This window comes from Scyliorhinus torazame, chromosome 16 (assembly GCF_047496885.1).
Source record: "Scyliorhinus torazame isolate Kashiwa2021f chromosome 16, sScyTor2.1, whole genome shotgun sequence".
Lineage (NCBI taxonomy): Eukaryota > Metazoa > Chordata > Chondrichthyes > Carcharhiniformes > Scyliorhinidae > Scyliorhinus > Scyliorhinus torazame.
The window spans coordinates 166,976,797-166,997,656 of NC_092722.1; the positions used below are offsets into that span (position 1 = coordinate 166,976,797).

The 20,860-nt window shown below is 44.6% G+C and overlaps 1 protein-coding gene across 3 annotated transcripts in view; it reads right to left on the bottom strand.

Annotated features, from left to right (window-relative positions):
* The window catches only part of ccdc186 (coiled-coil domain-containing protein 186), a 161,884-nt gene that overhangs the window by 80,540 nt on the left and 60,484 nt on the right, over positions 1-20,860 (bottom strand). For all 3 annotated transcript variants that reach the window (XM_072479440.1, XM_072479442.1, XM_072479439.1), the window contains exons 3-6: positions 12,026-12,152; positions 8,064-8,192; positions 4,844-5,056; positions 1,303-1,422 (exon numbers count right to left, since the gene is read on the bottom strand). In XM_072479440.1, the coding sequence (XP_072335541.1) occupies positions 1,303-1,422; positions 4,844-5,056; positions 8,064-8,192; positions 12,026-12,152 (589 nt within the window). The remainder of the gene's footprint in view (positions 1-1,302; positions 1,423-4,843; positions 5,057-8,063; positions 8,193-12,025; positions 12,153-20,860) is intronic.

Sequence of the window (20,860 nt, forward strand, 5' to 3'; positions counted from 1 at the left end):
TTTTTCCCGGGAATTCAGCGTGGCGGCTGCGGACTGAGTCCAGCGGCGCCACAGTCGGGGGAGAGCTGATCCGCAGGCAGGGGGGACTTTGGCAGGGGCTGGGGGCACTGGTGGGTGGTGGTCCAGGGATGGTGAGCCTGGCCAAAGGGGCCACTATTTGGCAGGTCGGGTACGACCGCTGCAGGCCGCCAACGTGCGCATGCGCGGCCACGGACCCATCAAAATCGGCAGCTAGAGCCTGGTGCTCTGCGCTACATGCCTGCTAGACCCCCCCCCCCCTCCAGACGGAGGATCGGTGGCCGTTTTGCGTCGATTTTTCGGTTGTAAAACACGACCGTTCCCACGCTGGCGTCTGGGCATAGTCTCCAAATCGGCGAATCCAGCCCAAGATCTTTCACGCATGGATTTGAAAGATCCGTCTGGAACACCTCCTTGATGTTTTGAAGATGCACAAATAAAGTAGGTAGTAGAACTTCCTTTAGGATGTTTTATTTGAACATTGAAAAAGCTTTTAACAAATCTCCACACGAAAAAGATTCCCAATTAAACTAAACAGGGCAGAACATGAAAATTGATAAGATGGCATAATGGGGGAGTGCAAGATTTCGGAAAATGTTGAGTCCTGGGACAGCAAAAAAAATCAGTTGGACCCGTGTTGTTTGACACGACATTAATGGCCTGAATATCAAAACCATACATATAGCTGGAAAGTTTGCTGGTGAACACAAAAACAATGAGTGTGATTAAGACAGAGGATGATGTAAAATATTTAATGGAAATTGATATTAATATAAATGTAAAGTTGGTCAAGATATGAATAGAAAAAAATAATCATTGCGGTTGACTAGACGGCCTACTGAAACAGACCCAGGGAGTATAGACTTTCAATAACTAGACAACATTGGTAACAAATACTGGTTTGGTAGTCAAAACCTTCAAGGAGAAAGTTTAAATTGTACTGTGGTTTGACGTAACTAGGTCAGATCACACTTGGGAGTTATGTATTCATCCAAGATAAATGCATCATTTAAAATGCAGAATGTGGAAAGAAGAGCTATGAGACTTATCCCATATGTAAACAGAATGAGCTATGTGGGACAGAATGGAAAAATTCCAGCTCTGAATGAGGCCTAGGTAAGATAGAGAGCAAGAGTGACAAAGGTTTCCTTTTCAAAAAAATATCAGCTATACTTCAATTCATTGCCTTCCTGTAATAACATTCATTCAGCACTACAGGTGAAAGATTTGGAATTCTCAACATGAAAATATTTCACTATTTGTTGTTTCTAGACACTAACTAACCTTGTGTGTATCCATTTCACTTTTCAATTTGTTTTGGGCCCATTTCACTTTAATGATGTTAGAGTTGATGTCTTCCTTCAGTTTTTCAACATCTTTGTTGAGCTTTGTGGCTTCTCCTTCCTGAAATCATTGGAACAACCATTTAAGGCATGTAGCTTTGAACAAAAAGGTTTGCACATTTTCAGAAAGTAAAAGTTGAAAAAGTGAATCTTTCCATTTTCACACTGCACTACTAGAGTGCAGAAGTTTCACAACTTAAATCTTTTTCATCTTTTCTGCATTTCCCCCAACCAAAAACATTCATTCCAAAACTAAGCAGTTGACATTTTACACAGAATTAGGTTACTTTATCTTGCCTCTCCCATGATCAACTTATCAGGAAATATACAAGCCAGAAGAGAATTTGACATTGATTCAAATCTTCCTTAACTTGTTCCATTAAAATATCCAGCCAGTATGCAACAGCTTTTCCCAAATAATGCAAATCACATATTTCCATAATTTGTTTGCCTTCAGTACTTTGGCAGTACTGAAAGACATTCCTATTTAATAATTCAAAAATACTGTCCGGTGAGCTAAGCATGGTGTCACAGCCCCAAAAGATCTAAATTCCGAGCTTAGAACATTTTAACCCACAGTTTTTTGTTGGTTCCTGCTTTATGTTTAATATTTAATACACTGATTTGTGGAAGCATTTTGAAATAATATAGAACATACTGCACAGATTCTTCAGCCTTAAACTATTTTACGTTTCTTTGAAAACAGTGTCCATATATTTTGCCTAAATAAGTAGAATGCATGTGAGTTTTTGCCGTGATTTCCAATCTTCTAACATTATCACTTGAATAGAGTGAAGCAATCTGGCAAACAGGATGTTGCTACCATTTGACTTAGAAGTTTCAGCACTTAAAAGCATTCTTAGCAGCTCCACCACAACATTTGCACTGAACAATTTCTTTATTTTTCTAACATAAGTTGGTAAACACCTTAAAAATGGTGAAGAGAAATGCCACTCAATTAAGCCAAGCATTTTCCACGACTTTCACCAATAATTTCTAACGTAGTCATTGTCAAGAGTAGTGAAACTAGTTTAATTGACAGCACTTTGGCAGCAAAAGATGTGGATCAATAAGGGGTATGCAGTTAGCTGACATGCCATTAGTGAGTCAATGTTTTACAAATTTAAAATGAAAGCAACTGCTATAAAAAGACATGATAAAGTTACAAGAGAAAACAAAATTATGAATAGACTTCAGACTTTAAAACATTCTTTCATAGGATGTGGGTGTCGCTGGCAAGGCCCACATTTGTTACCCATCCCTAATTGCCCTTGAAAGTGGTTGAGTGAAGCCTGCTTGAAACACTGCAGATAAAGTTAGCATTATTTATTCTTAAGAAAAATACATTGTAGCTATATTTTTTAGGTAAAGCAAATTAGTTAAGTTTATTTCCAACAACCTACTTCCCCTACCACTCAGGAAATTCTACGATGTAAACTTTACTGACAAAACTGCGTTATGCATAAACAATTAAACATTAGTGAGAAAGAATCTTGGCCCCTCAGAAAATCAGGAAGTAGGATCAGTACGGGGAAATTAAAAATAAAAGGTCAGAAAATGCTAGTGGGTGTAGTTTTTAGGCCTCTGAAAAGCAATTCTAATGTCAGACAGTGCATTAAACAAATTACTGAAGATTCTAAAGAAGTCATTATGATAGGTGTGGGGGCTTTAATTTTCATGTGGCCTGGCAAATCAAATTTGCAAAGATAGTCTGGAAATTGAGTTTGCAGAATGCAAATTTACCGACAACACAAAGAAGTTTGGAATGTAAGCTGTGGGAATCTAAGCTGTGAGGAGAACACAAAAATGCTGCAAGGAGATAATAGACAGGTTAGGTAATTGGGCAACAAGGTGGCAGATGGAGAATAATGTGGCGAAGTGAGAGATTATTCACTTTGTTATATGAAAAGCAAAACATTTTATAAATAGCATGACATTTGCATATGTTGAGACTTGGATGTACTTGTATAAGAAAAACACTTAAGTGAGCATGCAGGTACAACAAGCAATTAGGAAAGCTAAGAATCAGTTGGCCTTTATTTCAAGGGGATTTGAATATATGTACATGGTTTTGGTGAAACCATACCTTGAATAATTTAAGGAAGACTATATTTGCATTGGAGGCAGTGCAGCAAAGATTCACTCGATTGGTCTCTAGAATGAAAGAATTGTCCTATGGTGAGTGGCTGGGTCTATATTCTTTGGAATTTATAATAAGAGGTGATCTCACTGAAATATTCATGATTATGAAGGCACTTGACAGTGTAGATACTGGAGTTTGATTCCTCTGACTAGACAATAAGACCATAAGACAAAGGAGCAGAATTAGGCCACTGGGCTAAGTCTGCTCCACCATTCAATCATGGCTGATATTTTTCTCATCCCCATTCTCCTGCCTTTTATCCATAACCCCTGATCCCCTTATTGATCAAGAACCTATCTATCTCTGTCTTAAAGATGCTCAGTGATTTGGCCTCCACACCCTTCTGCAGCAAAGAATTCCACAGATTCACCGCCCTCTGGCTGAGGAAATTCCTCCTCATCTGTTTTAAAGGATCATCCCTTTGGTCTGAGATTGTGCTCTCTGGTTCTCATTTGCCTACGAGTGGAAGCATCCTCTCCAGAAAAAGGACACAGAGTTCAGGTTGAAGGGATAATCGTTTCGAACCGAGAGGAACAAAAAGCATTGTGAATCTTTGGAATTCTCTGCCCCAGATGGTTATTGATGCGCCATCATTGAACATGTTTAATGCTAAGATAGACAGATTTTGGTCCTCAGGGAATCATGCGAAATGGGGAGATTGGGGGAAAGTGGAGTTGAGGCTCAAGGTAACTAATGTATGGTGATACAGGCTTCATGGGCCACATGGTCATCTCCTGTTTCTATTTGTTTTGCTCTCATGTTCTAACATGATCATCTAGGTGGGGGAATGAGGAAAACAATTACATTTCACAACTGGTCCAAAAACACAAGAATGAATCTCACCCCTGGGGTGGTTTAATTGGTAAATGCAAAGCATGATGCAGTTGAGTGAGCCATCCAGATTAGGATGTTCCAAGTTTTAACTATTATCTGCTCCGAGTTACCTGATCTTTCCCAACACAATTGGAAAGGGATTGAGAAAAAAAAAAAGAGATGGATAGAATCAGGTTACAAAAAGACCAGAGGAGAATATACACACACAAAAAGCCAAGATCTCTGTTCATTAGCTATGCAGCTACTCTTGCTGGAGGTTCTTGTCAGTCAGGTTTGACTGCAATGGGCCTCAGATGAATAACTGTTGTCCAGTTTACACATGAAAAATAGCCAGTTGTGGAACAACTTCTTTGTGCGGGCCATCCTCCACTAAAGTTGCCATCTTCAGAAAAGGAAGGTGTCTCCTGAAGAGGAGAGTTAAGCAGGAAAATGAACAGGAAAACTGGCATCAGGAGTTCCACTGATGCCTTATTGAAGTTCACAGCTCTAAATATAATCTCATTACCTTTGCCTCATAGAGCTGTTGTAATCTTGCCTTCTCTTGCGTGAGCTGTTTAGTCTTAATTGTCAACTTCTCCAGTTCTCTGTTTGAATCCCTTAATTTCTTTTCAATTCCTTCTTTCTCTTTTCGAAGGTCCAGGGCTTCTTTCTCTCCTCGAACATACTTCATTACCATAGCTTCTTTCTCTTGACGAGCCTCTTCACATTTTTTGTTGGTCTAAAAAGGAGGAATCAACTCATTACTCAGGTCCGCTTTTAAAACAAAATCTGATTTAGGCAACATCAGGATGAATGAAGTGTATAAATGATCATTTACACCATGTGTAGAAAATAATCTAACATGACTAAGGTTTACAAGCAAATATAATCGGATAAATGTTACCCAGTCTTTAGTGGAATGACAGATTTCTTGAACATCATACCGCATTTGAATAAAAATATCAGCTGCACTATCTCTTGGGCTGTTTTTTATTCTTTCCATGCATATCTAGTGGCATAACAGAATATGACCAAAGATAATTGCAATGAAGACAAATGTCTGGTACTGGTGATTATAGGGGCATTTCAGATTTTTCAAGAAATTGTGCTGAAGAAAAATTAATTCAGAAATGTAACTTGCCCTTATGCATGCTCCAACAACCGTGACTCTGCAAGTGATGGCTAACCATGGATTTCATCAAGCCCTTTCAAGATTTCAATAGCAATGACAGTGGATTCAGGTGCTGGAATGTGGCGACTAGGGGCTTTTCACAGTAACTTCATTGAAGCCTACTTGTGACAATAAGCGATTAATATATATGGGTGGCACTGTGGCACAGTGCTACCCCACAGCATCAGGGACCCGGGTTCAATTCCGGCCTTGGGTGACTGTCTGTGCGGAGTTTGCACGTTCTCCCAGTATCTGGTGGGTTTCCTCCGGGTGCTCTGGTTTCCTCCCACATTCCAAAGATGTGCAGTTTAGGTGGATTGGCCATGCTAAATTGTCCCTTACTAACCAAACGTTAAAGCGATGGGGCGTGGGAATGGGTCTGGGTAGGGTGCATTTTTGCAGTGTCAGTGACACTTGATGGACCGAATGGCCTCCTGTGCTGTAGGAATTCTAGAATATAATTTTTTAAAAATATATATTTAGAGTACCTAATTATTTTTCTTTTCCAATTAAGGGGCAATTTAGCATGGCCAATCCACCTAACCTGCACATCTTTGGGTTGTGGAGGTGAAACCCACACAGACATGGGGAGAATGTGCAAACTCCACATGGACAGTGACCCAGGTCCGGGATCAGAACCCGGGCCCTCAGCGCCACAGTCCCAGTGCTAACCACTGCGCCACATGCAGTCACCCAGAATTCTAGAACATCTTGTCCTATAAACTTTTCACAGGATCTTCAAAGAACTAAGATAACAAATTGTCCATAATCAGTGGTGAAGTGAATGGTCAGTTTATATCTTTTTGATCTACTTGGTTGAGGAAGGAATATTGGACAGAACACCAGAATTCCCTGCTGCTCTTCTTATAGTGCCATTGGGCTTTTAACATCAATTTTCCGTTTAATGTTTCATACTTGATTTTTTTTAAAACTTAAAACACAATGCACTCACATAGTGATAGCCTAAGACCATTGGTAGGTTCTGATCTGACACAAAATACACTAGACACCATTTCACACCACCTGGACTTGCCACTTATATGGGCTGGTTTAGCACACTGGGCTAAATCGCTGGCTTTTAAAGCAGACCAAGGCAGGCCAGCAGCACGGTTCAATTCCCGTACCAGCCTCCCCGAACAGGCACCGGAATGTGGCGACTAGGGGCTTTTCACAGTAACTTAATTGAAGCCTACTCGTGACAATAAGCGATTTTCATTTCATTTCATTATAGGGTATAACATTGATGTGGTGTAAAGCCGGAATTAAAATGTATTCAGGAAAAATCATCAGCCTGAAATATTAACTCGGTCTCCATTTTGACTGGAAGATGTTCAAGCTGGCCCCATTCCCCAGCAAAATCCCCAGTTCAAGAGATGGGGCACAAAATATATTTCAAAAGAATGTCATATTTGCACAGGTGTACCCACCAAATTATGAAAAAAAATCTTTATTTCTCTTTCAAACAGCATGGAGAATAGAGGACCCATGTTGCAACAAGATAGAATAGAAAGGGGTCAGGTGACCTTCCTCCTTGTCTGCAAATATACATGAAACTGCCCAAGGCTGGAAACAGCTTGCTTCTCTGGACAGGACATTAAAGTGCAAACAATCTTTTAGAACACTCCTGAGATGACATTAAAATGCAACAGATCTCGCCTGTGGATTGAACAGCTATTACTGTCTAATTGACTGCAAAAACTGATTAACATAGAACATACAGTGCAGAAGGAGGCCATTCGGCCCATCAAGTCTGCACCGACCCACTTAAGCCCTATCCCCGTAACCAAATAACCCCTCCTAACCTTTTTGGACACTTAAGGCCAAATTAGCATGGCCAATCCACCTAACCTGCACATCTTTGGACTGTGGGAGGAAACCGGAGCACCCGGAGGAAACCCAGGCAGACACGGGAGAACGTGCAGGCTCTGCACAGACAGTGTCCCAGCGGCGAATCGGACCTGGGACCCTGGCGCTGTGAAGCCACAGTGCTATCCACTTGTACTACCGTGCTGATTTAGTGCTGCAGCATAAAACTCCACAAAATGGGTACAAAGATTCCATCACCAAGAGATGCAAATTGACAAGGTTCAAAGCCTATCGTGTGTCATTGCCAACATTGTCTGGGGCCATTTGTTTGAACAAGGGAACAGCAACACTATGGTCACCTGGCAGAAACCAGCTTATGATCAGAAACATTTCTTAACTCTCATCTTGTGCAGTAGCCTCAGATCAGTGTGGCAGACAAAGAGACTCAATGAGAAAAAAACTGCCCAGCAAAGGAAAAGCCCTGCCTAGAAATTCACCGACAGAGAAGGTGAGGTTATCCTTTAATCGACAGAACAAACCCATAGCAATTAATATTTATTTTAATTACAAGAAAACTTGCGCTGTGGCTGTTCTTTAGTGTCACTGGCCTCAAGGGCTTTAAAAACTTATTCTTTAAAACACAACTTGTTGCAGTTAGTCGCGAGGTGGAATAAAAGTGGGAATACATTCTTACTGTTTCTTACTTATCCATAAAACTAAACAAAAATTGTAACCCAATAACAATGCTCATATTTGAAAGGATTCTTACTTGCTCGATCCGAAAAGTTACATTTCTTTGCAACTGGTGAATGGCATTTTTGGCAGCAGCATCCTGAGAGATCAATCGCTCCTTTGTCATTTTTATTTCCTTCATAAGATTTTCAACTTGGGCTTCCATCTGCAACAAGTGAATCCATAATCAAGATAGTTTCTCCATTGGAGCTTTATAGGTTTATAACGCAATTAAAAATGTTCAAATAAGACTTCCAGTGGCGCACGGTGGAAGACGTGCACGAGGTACTAGAGTGCTGCACTTTTTGCCCTTTTCTCTCAGCCTCAGGTGGCATTTTCTTTTGAAAACCCACAGAACTAATGGGGCACGGGTCCTATATCAGTGAAATGCTCAGAAAAGTCAGGGGGAAAAAGGCAGACAGTAGAAGTTTGTCGAGACCTGAGCCCCCATCCGAGTGACTCTGAAGAAGACCATTGAAACCACGAACGCCCATGGGGCCACGATAAAAGACATGGAAGTGGTCTTTCCCAGACATTGTAATTAGTTGGCCTTATTGGAAGCAGAGATGTCTTTGGTGGCCGATTGAATAAATCGCTGAAGGCCAAGGTAAATGATTTAGAGAATTGGTCCAGGAGACAAAAAGTTTGAATTGTGGGGCTGCTAGAGGGGGTGGAAGGTCCAACACTCACGGAGTACTTTGCAGAGATGTTCAGGAAGATGGTGGGAGACGGTAGGTTCACATCCCCTCCAGTGTTGGACCCAGCCCACCGAATACTCCGGCAGAGACCTCGTCCTGAGGATCCACCGCAGCAGTAATAGCGAAGTTCCATAGCATGAATGTTATTAATAATCTACTGGACTCCCTCCCCAATTTGTATTCGTAACAGCTTATTTTGAGTGGGGTCTTAAATTAAATTCGGAACCCTAGTCTGGATTGGTCCACGCCCAAATATCTGACTCCATCAGGGGGTGGCCAGAGCTCTGCTGTTTTTCATGGAACAGATTTTGGGAAGTAGACCAGTGGCATTTTTGCACCTAGGTGATGAAGATTTTTCATTTTTCTCGAGTGGTATGTTTCATGAATGGCCAATCACCACTTAGCTCACCAGCTGAAGAGATAGGCAGCTTCCTGAGAGATTCAAGCGGCAGCCTGGTTTCCGCCACTCTTCAGATTAACGTGGCTTTTAAATTGTTAGGATGTCTGTCGATCGGAGCCTCCGGCTGAGGGATCGATCATGACTGACCTTTTGGACAGTCTATCCATTCCAGCTGTGCAGGGGAATAGAGCGAGGAGTTGAAATTCCCATGGTGCTCAGAGGAAATCACAAAATGCATTGGGTTGGTGAAGACTGGTAAAGTGTCTGGCCCCGATGGCTTCCTCATTGAATTTTAGAAGTTTGCGGAGCAGTTGATACCTTTAATTCTGGATATGTTAAATGATTCCTTATCCTGGGGTTCCTTGTCCTCTATCCTCACACAGGCCTCTAACTCCTTGATTCTCAAGAAAGACAAAGACCCAACAGAGTGTGGGTTGTATAGACCTATCTCACTCTTAAATGTGGATGTTAGGTTACTTGGCAAATTGCTGGTGCTGCAGCTGGAGCCCTGCCTCCCAGAGGTGATCACGGACGATAAGACCGGCTTTGTTAAAGGTCAGCAACTGTCGGGCCAATACATATTTCCTGCTGAACACTGTCCTTTTCCCCTCCTCGGTACCCGGAACAGAGGGAATTGTTTCCCTAGATGTTGGAAAGGCTTTTGAAAGAGTGGGAATATCGGTTTTTGAGATTCTTGCGAGGTTCGGAATTCCGCTTGCGGATGCGGCGCGGGGGGGGGGACTATTCCAGACATATATGGGGATGCACACACACAACACTGTCCCTGGCCAATCCGCCAGTTTTCACTTAACCAATCAAACAAACTCCTTCAAAATCTGCTTCCTAAGATCCACATGGTGTCGAAGAGACTGGCTTCTCCCTTCCTAAATACCAAACCTGGGAACAGAGTGTCCTGCAAGAAGGCTGCTTCAGCTTTGAGTCTTCTGCTTAAAGGCACACCAGATTATGGGTCCATGAACCAAAAAAACTAAAATAAAAGAAGTTGGAACAAAGGAAATGCACAGAAGGACTCTTACAATACTACGCATGTACATTTTTTGTAGACATTCATGGCAAAAGTGGCACTGCCAATTGCAGCAGTAAATTGCATATGTTTATAAACGTGAATCTAGGAACACACACACAACTAATTGTAAGTGAAGTTGCTCATGGAGTCTTTTGATTTCACATAAACAGATGAATAATAAAATAATCTCACTCAGTAATGCGCTCTTAGCAGAAGTACTGTCTGGTGTACAATTGATTTCTTCCTAAAGTAATTTACAATCTTATATTAAATATAACAAAAAATCCAAGAGTAGTGAACTACAGGGGCTGTTTAGCACAGGGCTAAATCGCTGGCTTTGAAAGCAGACCAAGGCAGGCCAGCAGCACGGTTCAATTCCCAGTACAGCCTCCCCGAACAGGCGCCGGAATGTGGCGACTAGGGGCTTTTCACAGTAACTTCATTTGAAGCCTACTTGTGACAGTAAGTGATTTTCATTTCATTCATTTTTCATTTCATCTCCCGAGAGCACGGTTTACAGGGATGTGTGTCTGGCAGACTGACTGCGAGTCATTGACCACTCCGAGTGGGCAAGAAATACATGATGAGTGGGGATACATGTAACTCAGGAAGGGAAGATAAAAGGGCACTTGAGGTGCAATATTCCGGCTGAATTCAAGGCTTGCTCTAAATCAGGGTGCGGTTATTGAAGTTACAGGTTTCAGCAGGTGAAGTTTCAAAATTGACTCCTAGGAGCACGTAATACTTTGCTCACTTCTTTCTAACATCAAACACCAAAAACAACCTTTTCCTCGCATTTACAGGGTTACTGCAGTTTTAATTTAAAAAAGAATTATCTAGCTATAATCCCCCCACCTTTAACATTCGTCTTCCCCTCACCACCTCTTCAAGAGGCGAGGGTGAGGAGCCATTCTTATGCAGAGTTGTTACAACATAGAAGACTTTGGTACAGGTACTTTGGGCAAAGAGCGTTGAATCTTTAAGGAAAAAGTGAATAAACCTTTGTCAGAGGAATATACAGCAGTAGGGGGAAAAGAGAATAAGGTAACAGGATTGGTGCTTGATTTTATTTTTTAATTTAAATTTTTGAGTACCCAATTCATTTTTTCCAATTAAGGGGCAATTTAGCATGGCCAATCCACCTACCCTGCACATCTTTGGGTTGTGGGGGCGAAACCCACGCAAACACGGGGAGAGTGTGCAAACGGACAGTGACCCAGGGCTGGGATTGAATCTGGGACATCAGTGCCATGAGGCCGCAGTACTAACCGCTGCACCACCGTGCTTGATCAGTCTTGTAAAGAGCTGACACAATATAGAAGACCAAATTGCTTGTTTTTTAATTTTCAACTCCTATGGTTCGTTAAGGCATGAAATTGTCTCTCTGACATGCAGTCTGAAATTTGAATCGCTTCCCATAGAGGGCAGCTTCCCACAAAGGATTTGATCGACTTTAGGAGTTTGCCAAAACAATCTCAAAATAAGGTGAGCCATAAAGATGAGTTTTGAAAAGAGTGAATAATCGTGAACATTTGGTTGACATCGGCTTTCAGTGCATCCCTGCTCTACGCGAGGAATACAAGTTCTTTGCCTAGCTATGCCAAATCAAAAATGACCAGCAGAAGCAGAAACTCTCCCCAGAAAGGGCAAAATGAACAGAAATTCAAGAAACAAAAGCACAAGTTACCAAGTTGGTTTCAATATGTTTCATCCCAATGGAGCAGTATTGCAGTAGGTCAATTATTAACCCTTTATATTGTAAACAGTATGCAATAAGTAGAAAAGTTGAACTAAATGTACCTACATAATGCAGTAATTTACTTCACACTGATCAAAACCAGTTCGGTTACTGAATTTACACTCCGACAGCTTACCTGTTTTATAGAGTTGATATGTTGCTTTTCTGTTTCAGAACGCTTTTTCAATTCATCTTTTAAGTTGTCTTTCTCTGCACAGATCTCCACAATCATTTCCTGATGTTTTCTGTTTTCTTCTATCAGTCTGCACAGTAAAAACACAACAGAACATGAGAAAAACGAATGTTTCAGAGTAACAGCATTAATCTATTCATATCAGAGTCATAGATGTTTTCAGCATGGAAACATGCCCTTCGGCCCAGCTTGTCCATGCCGCCCAGTTTCTATCTTAAGCTAGTCCCACTTGCCTGCATTTGGCCCATATTCCTCGATACCCACCCTGCCCATGTAACTGTAACTTTTTTAAAGGAACAAATTGTACCCACCTCTACCACTGCCTCTGGCAGCTCATTTCAGATGCTTACTACCCTCTGTGTGAAACAATTTCCCCTCTGGTCTCTTTGTATCTCTCCCCTCTCACCTTAAACCTATGCCCTCTAGTTCTAGACTCCTCTACCTTTGCGAAAAGTTAAATAAAGCTTGATTGAAAATAAACTCTTCCCATTTGTTGTTTTGCACAACTATCAGTGCATTCCCAATTAAATTTAAAGAAGAACAGAAAGCAGGTGTGAGGTCAGTTACCACAGACAAACTTAGGATAAAGATGGTTATGATACAACCAAACAGTTGATTTTTTTTTTTTTTTTTTTTTTGCAGTGAAATAGGATAAAACTTTGGTTTCTCAGAGTAGCAGAGACTGCATTTTCATAGTCAAACTGAAACCAACTGACTTTTGGTTGCGTACTGTCTTAATAGACCAAAAGGTCATGGGCATAGGCACTGAGGGGAAGGTTTTACATGGAGCATATCAAACTGCATGCTTATGTACATATTTATATCTTAAAAATCTAAAATGGAATACGATAACCCAGAAGGAAAAAAAATTGCTTTCTCTGGAGTGGATAAATATGCATGTCCCAGAAATTACGTGCAACCTTACCTCTACAAAGTAATCGTTTATTCTGAGCCATTTTCTCCCCATGCCCATGTTTCTCCCTTGTGGCCCTCAGCTTCATTTAACAAAGAAGGGACTGACTGCACTTAACAAAAATACTAATACGAGGGCACTTGCAAGACAAAATCTAATTTTGTTTTTCATATTTGGTGAGGAACTGACCAAATTGCTCGTGAAAACAAGCAAGTGACCTTTTAGTGTGCAGTGACACAGAACCACAGAATTCGTACAGTGCAGAAAGATGACAATCGACCCATCGAATCTGCACCGACCCTCTGACAGAGCACCCTGGGCACTAGCCCTATGACCTACCTAACCTGCACCTCTTTGGACACTAAGCGGCAACATTATGATGGTCAACCCACTTAACCTGCACATATTTGAATTGAATCCGGGTCCCTGGTGCTGTAAGGCAGCAGTGCTAAGCACTGTGCCATCTTGCTGCCCTCATTATTGTTAATGAAGCTTTTTGTATGCAATGATACTGTTCATGGTTAAGACCATGGGCGGGATTCTCCGCAATCGGCGCAAGCTGGCGCGAAACTGACTTTGCCGTGCGGCACATGCGCGGGAGCGTCAGCGGCCTCTCACAGCATCCCCACACATGCGCAGTGGAGGGGGCCTCTTCCGCCTCCGCCATAGTGGAGACCATGGCGAAGGCGGAAGGAAGAGTGCTCCCACGGCACAGGCCCGCCCGCGGATCGGTGGGCCCCGATCGCGGGCCAGACCACCGTGGGGGCACACTCTGGGGCCAGATCGCCCCATGCGCGCCCCCCCCCCCCCCCCAGGACCCCGGAGCCCGCCCACGCCACGCCGCCTTGTCCCGCCGGTAAGAGAGGTGGTTTGATTCTCGCCAGCGGGACAGGCATTCCAGCAGCGGGACTTCGGCCCATCGCGGGCCGGAGAATCGCCGGGGGGGGGGGGGGGGGCGCCAACCGGCACGGCGCGATTGCCACCCCCGCCGAATATCCGGTGCCGGACATTTCGACAACCGGCGGGGGCGGGATTCACGCCAGCCCCCGGCAATTCTCCGACCCCATGTTTTCCCCATATACTGCAGGATTACCAGTTACATTTTCACAAAATTGTTGCACCATCTGTTACATCAAAGCTGCCCATTTTTAAAAAATGCTGAGTAATTTCATATTGAATCTTAATCTGTATATTAGTATTCTACCAATGTAACAAAATCATCAAGATAATCTCCACAGAATGAAGCTAAAATCAAAATGGGATTTCTGTGATGCAGTCGGGTAAGGGATTATTAAAACAGAAATTAATAACTCTCAAACACATTGCACATTAGATTATTCATGGAGCAGAAATTACAGTCACCTATTGCACACATTAAATTAACAATTTGCATTTATAGTGTCTTTACTGTATGGAATCTGCACTTGAATGCACAACCTGCTTAGGGTGAAGCATTTTGAAGCATGAGAGGATGTGGTTTCCAGCCCCAGCGATGTGTGGTTTTGTTCCATTTTAAACAACTTTAAGGTTATCAATTCAACCCAAGCTTCAGTTTGGCTCAATTGGCAACATTTTACAACAGTCAGAGGTTTGCAGGATCAAGTTTGACTATTGACCGGAGGACATAACCTCACCTGACACTTAAGCATAGTGCTACATTGTTGGTGGTGCCAGCTTTCTGATGAAATATTAAAAATGCTTCCTGCTTAGCTGGATGGAAAAGACTGAAGACAATCATTTCAAGTGTATTGGTTAACAGTCCTCACTCAAGACAATGCTACAAAACAGGCTGTTACTTATTCCAGAATTATGGAACTCTGATGTGTCAAAATGTACTGTCGTATTTACCTATATTACAGTGAGTGCACTTCAAACATAATGCATTGGTTGAAATGTTTTGACATTTTACGGACATGATAATGCATTGGAGAGAGCAGAAATAAAAACTTGTACTTCAATAACATTTTTCTTTTTTTTTCACCCTTTTTTTAGTAAACATTTTATTGAGGTATTTTTGGTTTTACAACAACAACAAAATAAACAATGTACATGAAACTATAAACATAACGCAAAAGCAGTCTTCCTCCCTTACAGGTCCCACCTTTATTGACCCCCTACTAAGCTAAACTAACCTCCCCCTTCTGCTGACGATTAATTTTCCTCAAAGTCGCCGCCGAATGGTTGCCACCTCCGGGCGAAGCCTAATAATGACCCTCTCAAGGTGAACTTGATTTTCTCCAGACAGAGAAAGATAGCCATGTCTGTTAGCCAGGTCTCCGACTACGGGGGCTTTGAGAGTCCCTCCAAGCTAATAATATCCATCTCCGGGCTACCAAGGAAGCAAAGGCCAGAACGTATGCCTCTTTCTCCTCCTGGATTCCCGGATCTTCCGACACCCCAAAAATCGCCACCTCTGGACTCGGTGCCACCCTTGTTTTTAACACCGTGGACATGATGTCTGCAAGTCCCTGCCAAAATCCCCTAAGCTTTGGACATGTCCAGAACATGTGGACATGGTTCGCTGGTCCTCCCGCACACTTTGCACACCTATCTTCTACCCAAAAGAACCTGCTCATCCGGCCCACTGTTATGTGAGCCCAGTGAATGACCTTGAATTGTATCAGGCTGAGCCTGGCACATGTTGTGGACGCGTTGACTCTACTCAACACATCCGCCCAGAGACCATCCACTATCTTTCCTCCCAACTCCTTCTCCCACTTGCGCTTCAGCTCCTCAGTCTGCATATCCTCTGACACCATGAGTTCCTTATAGATGTCAGAGACTTTCCCTTCTCTCACCCACACTCTGGAAACTACCCTATCCTGTATCCCCCTTGGTGGTAGGAGCGGGAAGGTTGGAACCTGCCTATGTAGGAAGTCCCCCATCTGCAGGTACCTGAATTTGTTTCCCCTCGCCAATCCAAATTTGTCCTCCGGATCCCTCAGGCTAGGAAAGCTCCCCTCTATAACATATCCCCCATCCTCTCAATCCCTACCCTCTACTATCTCTGGAACCCTCCATCCATCCTTCCCGGGGCAAACCGGTGATTATTACAGATTGGAGGCCAGACCAATGCTCCCTCCTCTCCCACATGTTTCCTCCATTGCCCCCAGGGTCGCCATCACCACGGGGTTGGTGGTGTACCGTGCCGGCGGGAATGGCAGAGGCGCCTTTATCAATGCCCCCAAGCTGGTGCCCTTACATGAGGCCGCCTCCATACGCTCCCATGCCGATCCTCCCCCCACCACCCAGTTCCTGATCATGGCTATATTCGCCGCCCAATAGCAGTTACTGAAGTTTGGCAGCGCCAGCCCTCCCTCTCCCCGGCTCCGCTCAAGCATCCCCTTTTTCAAGCACGCCCATAAAAAGCCAGTAATTACTTTGCTGACCCATTTAAAAAAGGACCGCGAAATAAAGATGGGGATACACTGAAACACAAACAGGAATCTCAGGAGTACCGTCATTTTCACTGTTGTACCCTCCCAGCTAGTGACAACTGGAGCGTGTCCCACCTCAGAAAATAGTCCTTCATTTGGTCCACTAGTCGGGCCAGATTGCGTTTGTGCAGCCGCTCCCATTCCCGTGCCACTTGGATGCCTAGATACCGAAAGCTTCCCCCTACCACTCTGAATGGCAGTTCCCCCAATCGCCTCTCCTGTCCCCTCGCCTGGACCGCAAACATCTCACTTTTCCCCATATTTAGTTCATACCCCGAAAACCGGACAAATTCCCCCAGAATCCTCATGATTTCTTCCATCCCCTCTGCTGGGTCCGATACATACAGGAGCAGGTCACGTGCGTAAAGTGAGAATCGGTGTTCCATTCCCCCCCACCGGACCAGATCCGTCAAGCTCTCAGTGCAATTGCCAGCGGCTCTATGGGTAACGCGAACAACAGTGGGGAGAGGGGGCATCCCGGTCTCGTCCCCGATACAGCCTAAAATAGTCCGATGTTGTCCTATTCGGCCATACGCTCACCACAGGAGCCTGATACAGCAACCTGGCCCAGTCAATAAAGAACTGCCCAAATCCAAACCATCCCAGGACCTCCCACAGATATTCCCATTCTACTCTGCATCCATTGCTACCACTACCTCCACCTCCCTACCTTCTGGGAGCATCATGATCACGTTTAACATCCTTCTTATATTGGCCACCAACTGCCTTCCCTTAACAAACTCCGTCAAAATTTTGGCCAGCAGTTTAGCGTCCACATTCAATAGGGCTATCGGCCTGTAGGGCCCACACAGCTTTGGGTCCTTGTCCTGCTTTAGGATCAGCAAAATCGTGGCCTGAGACATCATCAGGGGTAGCACCCCTCTCTCCCTTGCCTCATTAAATGTCCTCATCAACAGCGACCCCAATATCCCAGAGAACGGTTTATAGAACTCCACTGGGTACCCGTCTGGCCCTGGGGCTTTACCCGACTGCATGGCCTTCAGACCCTCCGCTATCTCTTCCATCCAGATCGGAGCCCCCAGCCCTTTTACCAGCACCCCATCCACCTTCGGGAAATTCAGCCCCCCTAGGAAGTGCCTCATCCCCTCTTGGGGGTTCCGACCCGTACAGCTACTATAAAACTCCTTAAACGCCTTGTTCACCCCTGCGGAGTCTCCCACCCAGGTTCTCGTCTCCATCCTTTACTTTCCTTATCTCCCTGGCTGCCTCCCTCTTTCTAAGCTGCTGTGCAAGTATTCTGCTGGCCTCCCCATGCTCATAAATCGCCCCCATCGCCTTTCTCAGCTGCTCTACCGTCCCCCTTGTGGTTAACAAGCCGCCTGTAGCCTCCGCCGTTCCCTTAAAAGCCCTGCCTCTGGGGTCTCCGCATACCTCCTGTCGACCTGTAATATCTCCTTTACCAGCCGGTCCGTCTCTGCCCTGTCTACCTTCTCCCTGTGGGCCCGTATGGAGATCAGCTCCCCTCTAGCCACCACCTTCAATGATTCCCAGACCATCGCTGCCGAAATTTCCCCCGTGTCATTGACCTCCAGGTAGTTCTGAATACATTTCCTCAACCGCCCAGACACCTCTTAGTCAGCTAAAAGTCCCAAGTCTAAACTCGAGTGCGGGCGCTGGTTACCGTCTTTACTAACCTTTGGTCAACCCAGTGCGGGGCATGGTCTGAGATTGTGATCGCCAAGTACCCAGTGTCCACCACCCCCGTCAGTAGAGCCCTGCTCAGAATAAAGAAATCAATCCGGGAGTACACTTTATGCACGTGCGAGTAGAAGGAGAACTCCTTCACTCTCGGCTGTCCAAATCTTCATGGGTCCATCACCCCCACCCCCATCTGCTCCATGAACCCTTTTAGTTCCTTTGCCATTGCGGGCACCCTGTCCGCTTTTGAGCTAGACCAGGGTCAATAACGGTGTTGTCGTCCCCTCCCATGACAAACTTATGTGAGTCCAGGTCCGGTATCTTCCCCAGCATCCTCTTTATAAACTCCACATCATCCCAATTTGGCGCGTACACATTTACTAATACCACCTGCACCCTCTCCAATTTCCCACTGACCATAATGTACCGGCCTCCCACATCTGAAACTATCCTTCCCACCTCAAACACCATTCATTTGTTGATCAGGATGGCGACCCCTCTAGTCTTCGAGTCCAGTCCCGAGTGAAAAACCTGTCCGACTCAACCTTTCCTTAATCTAATCTGGTCAGCTACTCTAAGGTGCGCCTCCTGCAGCATTACCATGTCCACCTTCAGCCCTCTCAAATGCGCGAACACACGTGCCCTCTTGACCAGCCCATTTAGCCCTTGTACATTCCAGGTGATCAGTCTAGTTGGGGGGCTCAACCCCCCCCTCCCACTGCCGATCAGCCATCCCCTTTCTTGGGCCAGTCTCCAGCCTGTGCCCCACGCCTCCACCGACCCGCCCCCAGGTAGCCTCCACCCCCGACCTCCTTTCTGTCCCTCAGCAAAAGTTCCTCCCTCGTCAGCAGAACATTTCCCCCCCTCCCCCCCCTAGTAACAGCACAATGTAAATTGACCCTTTTGATAAGCCTAACATCTGTTCGCCCCCCCCACTGCGCTTCAGTGAGCTAGTCCGCCCAGCTAGCTTGGTGGCCCCCGTCCCCGGCGCCAGACATTCTCCCACCTATTGTTCCCTCCCCACCCATACATACATATTCAAATGAAAAACAATCCCAACACAATTGCCCGACAGAAAAAAACCCGCTAAACAAAGAAAAGATCAAGCAAAAGATCCAGCATCTAACCAAACACACCTCCATCCCCAAAAAGTGCAAATGCAAACTTTAACTCACTCAGCTCTGCAACTGGCCCCAAATCAATACACAAGGCATTACAAATAATGTCCACAAAACAAAAAACGTGAAACTTATTTTTGAAAAAACATGAACGTTGCAACAAAGTTCAAAGTTCTCAGTCCGCCACCAGTCCTTTCCTTTTCGCGAAGTCCAGCGCTTCTTCAGGCGACTCAAAATTAAAAATTTTGCTCCTCGTATTTGACCCAAAGACGGGCCAGATACAATAGTCCAAACTTCACCTTTTTCTTAAAAAGGGTCAACCTTATCTGGTTAAACCCCGCTCTTCTCCTGGCCACCTCCACACTCGGGTCCTGATTGATCCACAGGATACTGTTGTCCCATTTACAGCTCCGTGTCTACTTGGCCCACTGTAAAATACACTCCTTATCCAAGTACCTGTGGAATCTCACCACCATTGCCTTCGGGGGGGTCTACCATTCGCGGTTTCCTCGCGAGTGCTCTGTGAGCCCTGTTCACCTTTCAAGGGTCAGGGAAACAATCCATCCTCCAGCAGCTTCTCAAACATTCCCGCAATGTATGCCCCAGCGTCTGCTCCTTCTGACCCCTCCGGGAGCCCAACGATTCTCAAGTTCTACCAGTGGGACCGGTTCTTTAGGTCCTCCACCTTCTCCAGGAGCCTTTTCTGCTGGTCTCAGCATCCCCACCTCCAACTCCACCGCAGTTTGATGTTCCTCCTGGTCTGCCAGCGACTACTCTATTTTCTGGATCGCCCGATCTTGGGAGTCCAGTCTAAGCTCCAGCCGCGCAATTGCCTCTTTAATCAGGTCCAAACAGTCCTGTTTCTGCTTGGTGAAGCCCTCCTGGATAACTTGAATCAGCTGCTCCGTTGACTGCTATGCCGCCAAGCCTGAGCTCCGATCATCCGCCATGCTGTCTCCCGCTACAGTTTCAGCCCAAGCCTTCTCTGTTGTTCTGTTTCTGCCTTTGCGAGCACTTCTAGTCCTCCCTTCCATGCACCGATGCAGGAATCCAGTACACTCGGTCATCGATTTTTCAAATCAAGTCCAGTAAAAAAATCAGGGGGAAAAGTCCAAAAGTCCAACAAGAGCGGGAGCCACCAAATATGCGGCTTACTCCTTCATAGCCGCCAGCGGAAGTCCTTCAATAACATTTTTCAAGACGACCAAATGTCTCAATGCCACTGAAGTACATTGTGAGAGCAGTCACAGTTGTAATGTAGACAACCTGGCAGTCAATTTACATGGAACACCTGACAAACGTCAATGTAGTGATAACCAATTTATGATTCTTTAATGTTATACGTTTAGCTGCTGTTGTATAAAGAGTCAAAGGTTCTGCTCCTTTTCCACAAACACCTTTAATTTACTTCAACAGACTCTGCACAAAACTCTAACATCACATCACCTGCCGCCTGAAGCCCCTTTACATATCAGTGTCAATTATTGGATACTTAAGATAAATGAGACAACTAATTGGAATGGCTCTTACCCCATTACTTAACAGTCTCCCCTTCCTTGGAGAAAAAAAAAAATAATTAGGTGAAAACAAAATTACAAGAAACTCAAAAACACACACGCAATTTCCCCCCTTCTTTCATTTAGAAGAAGAA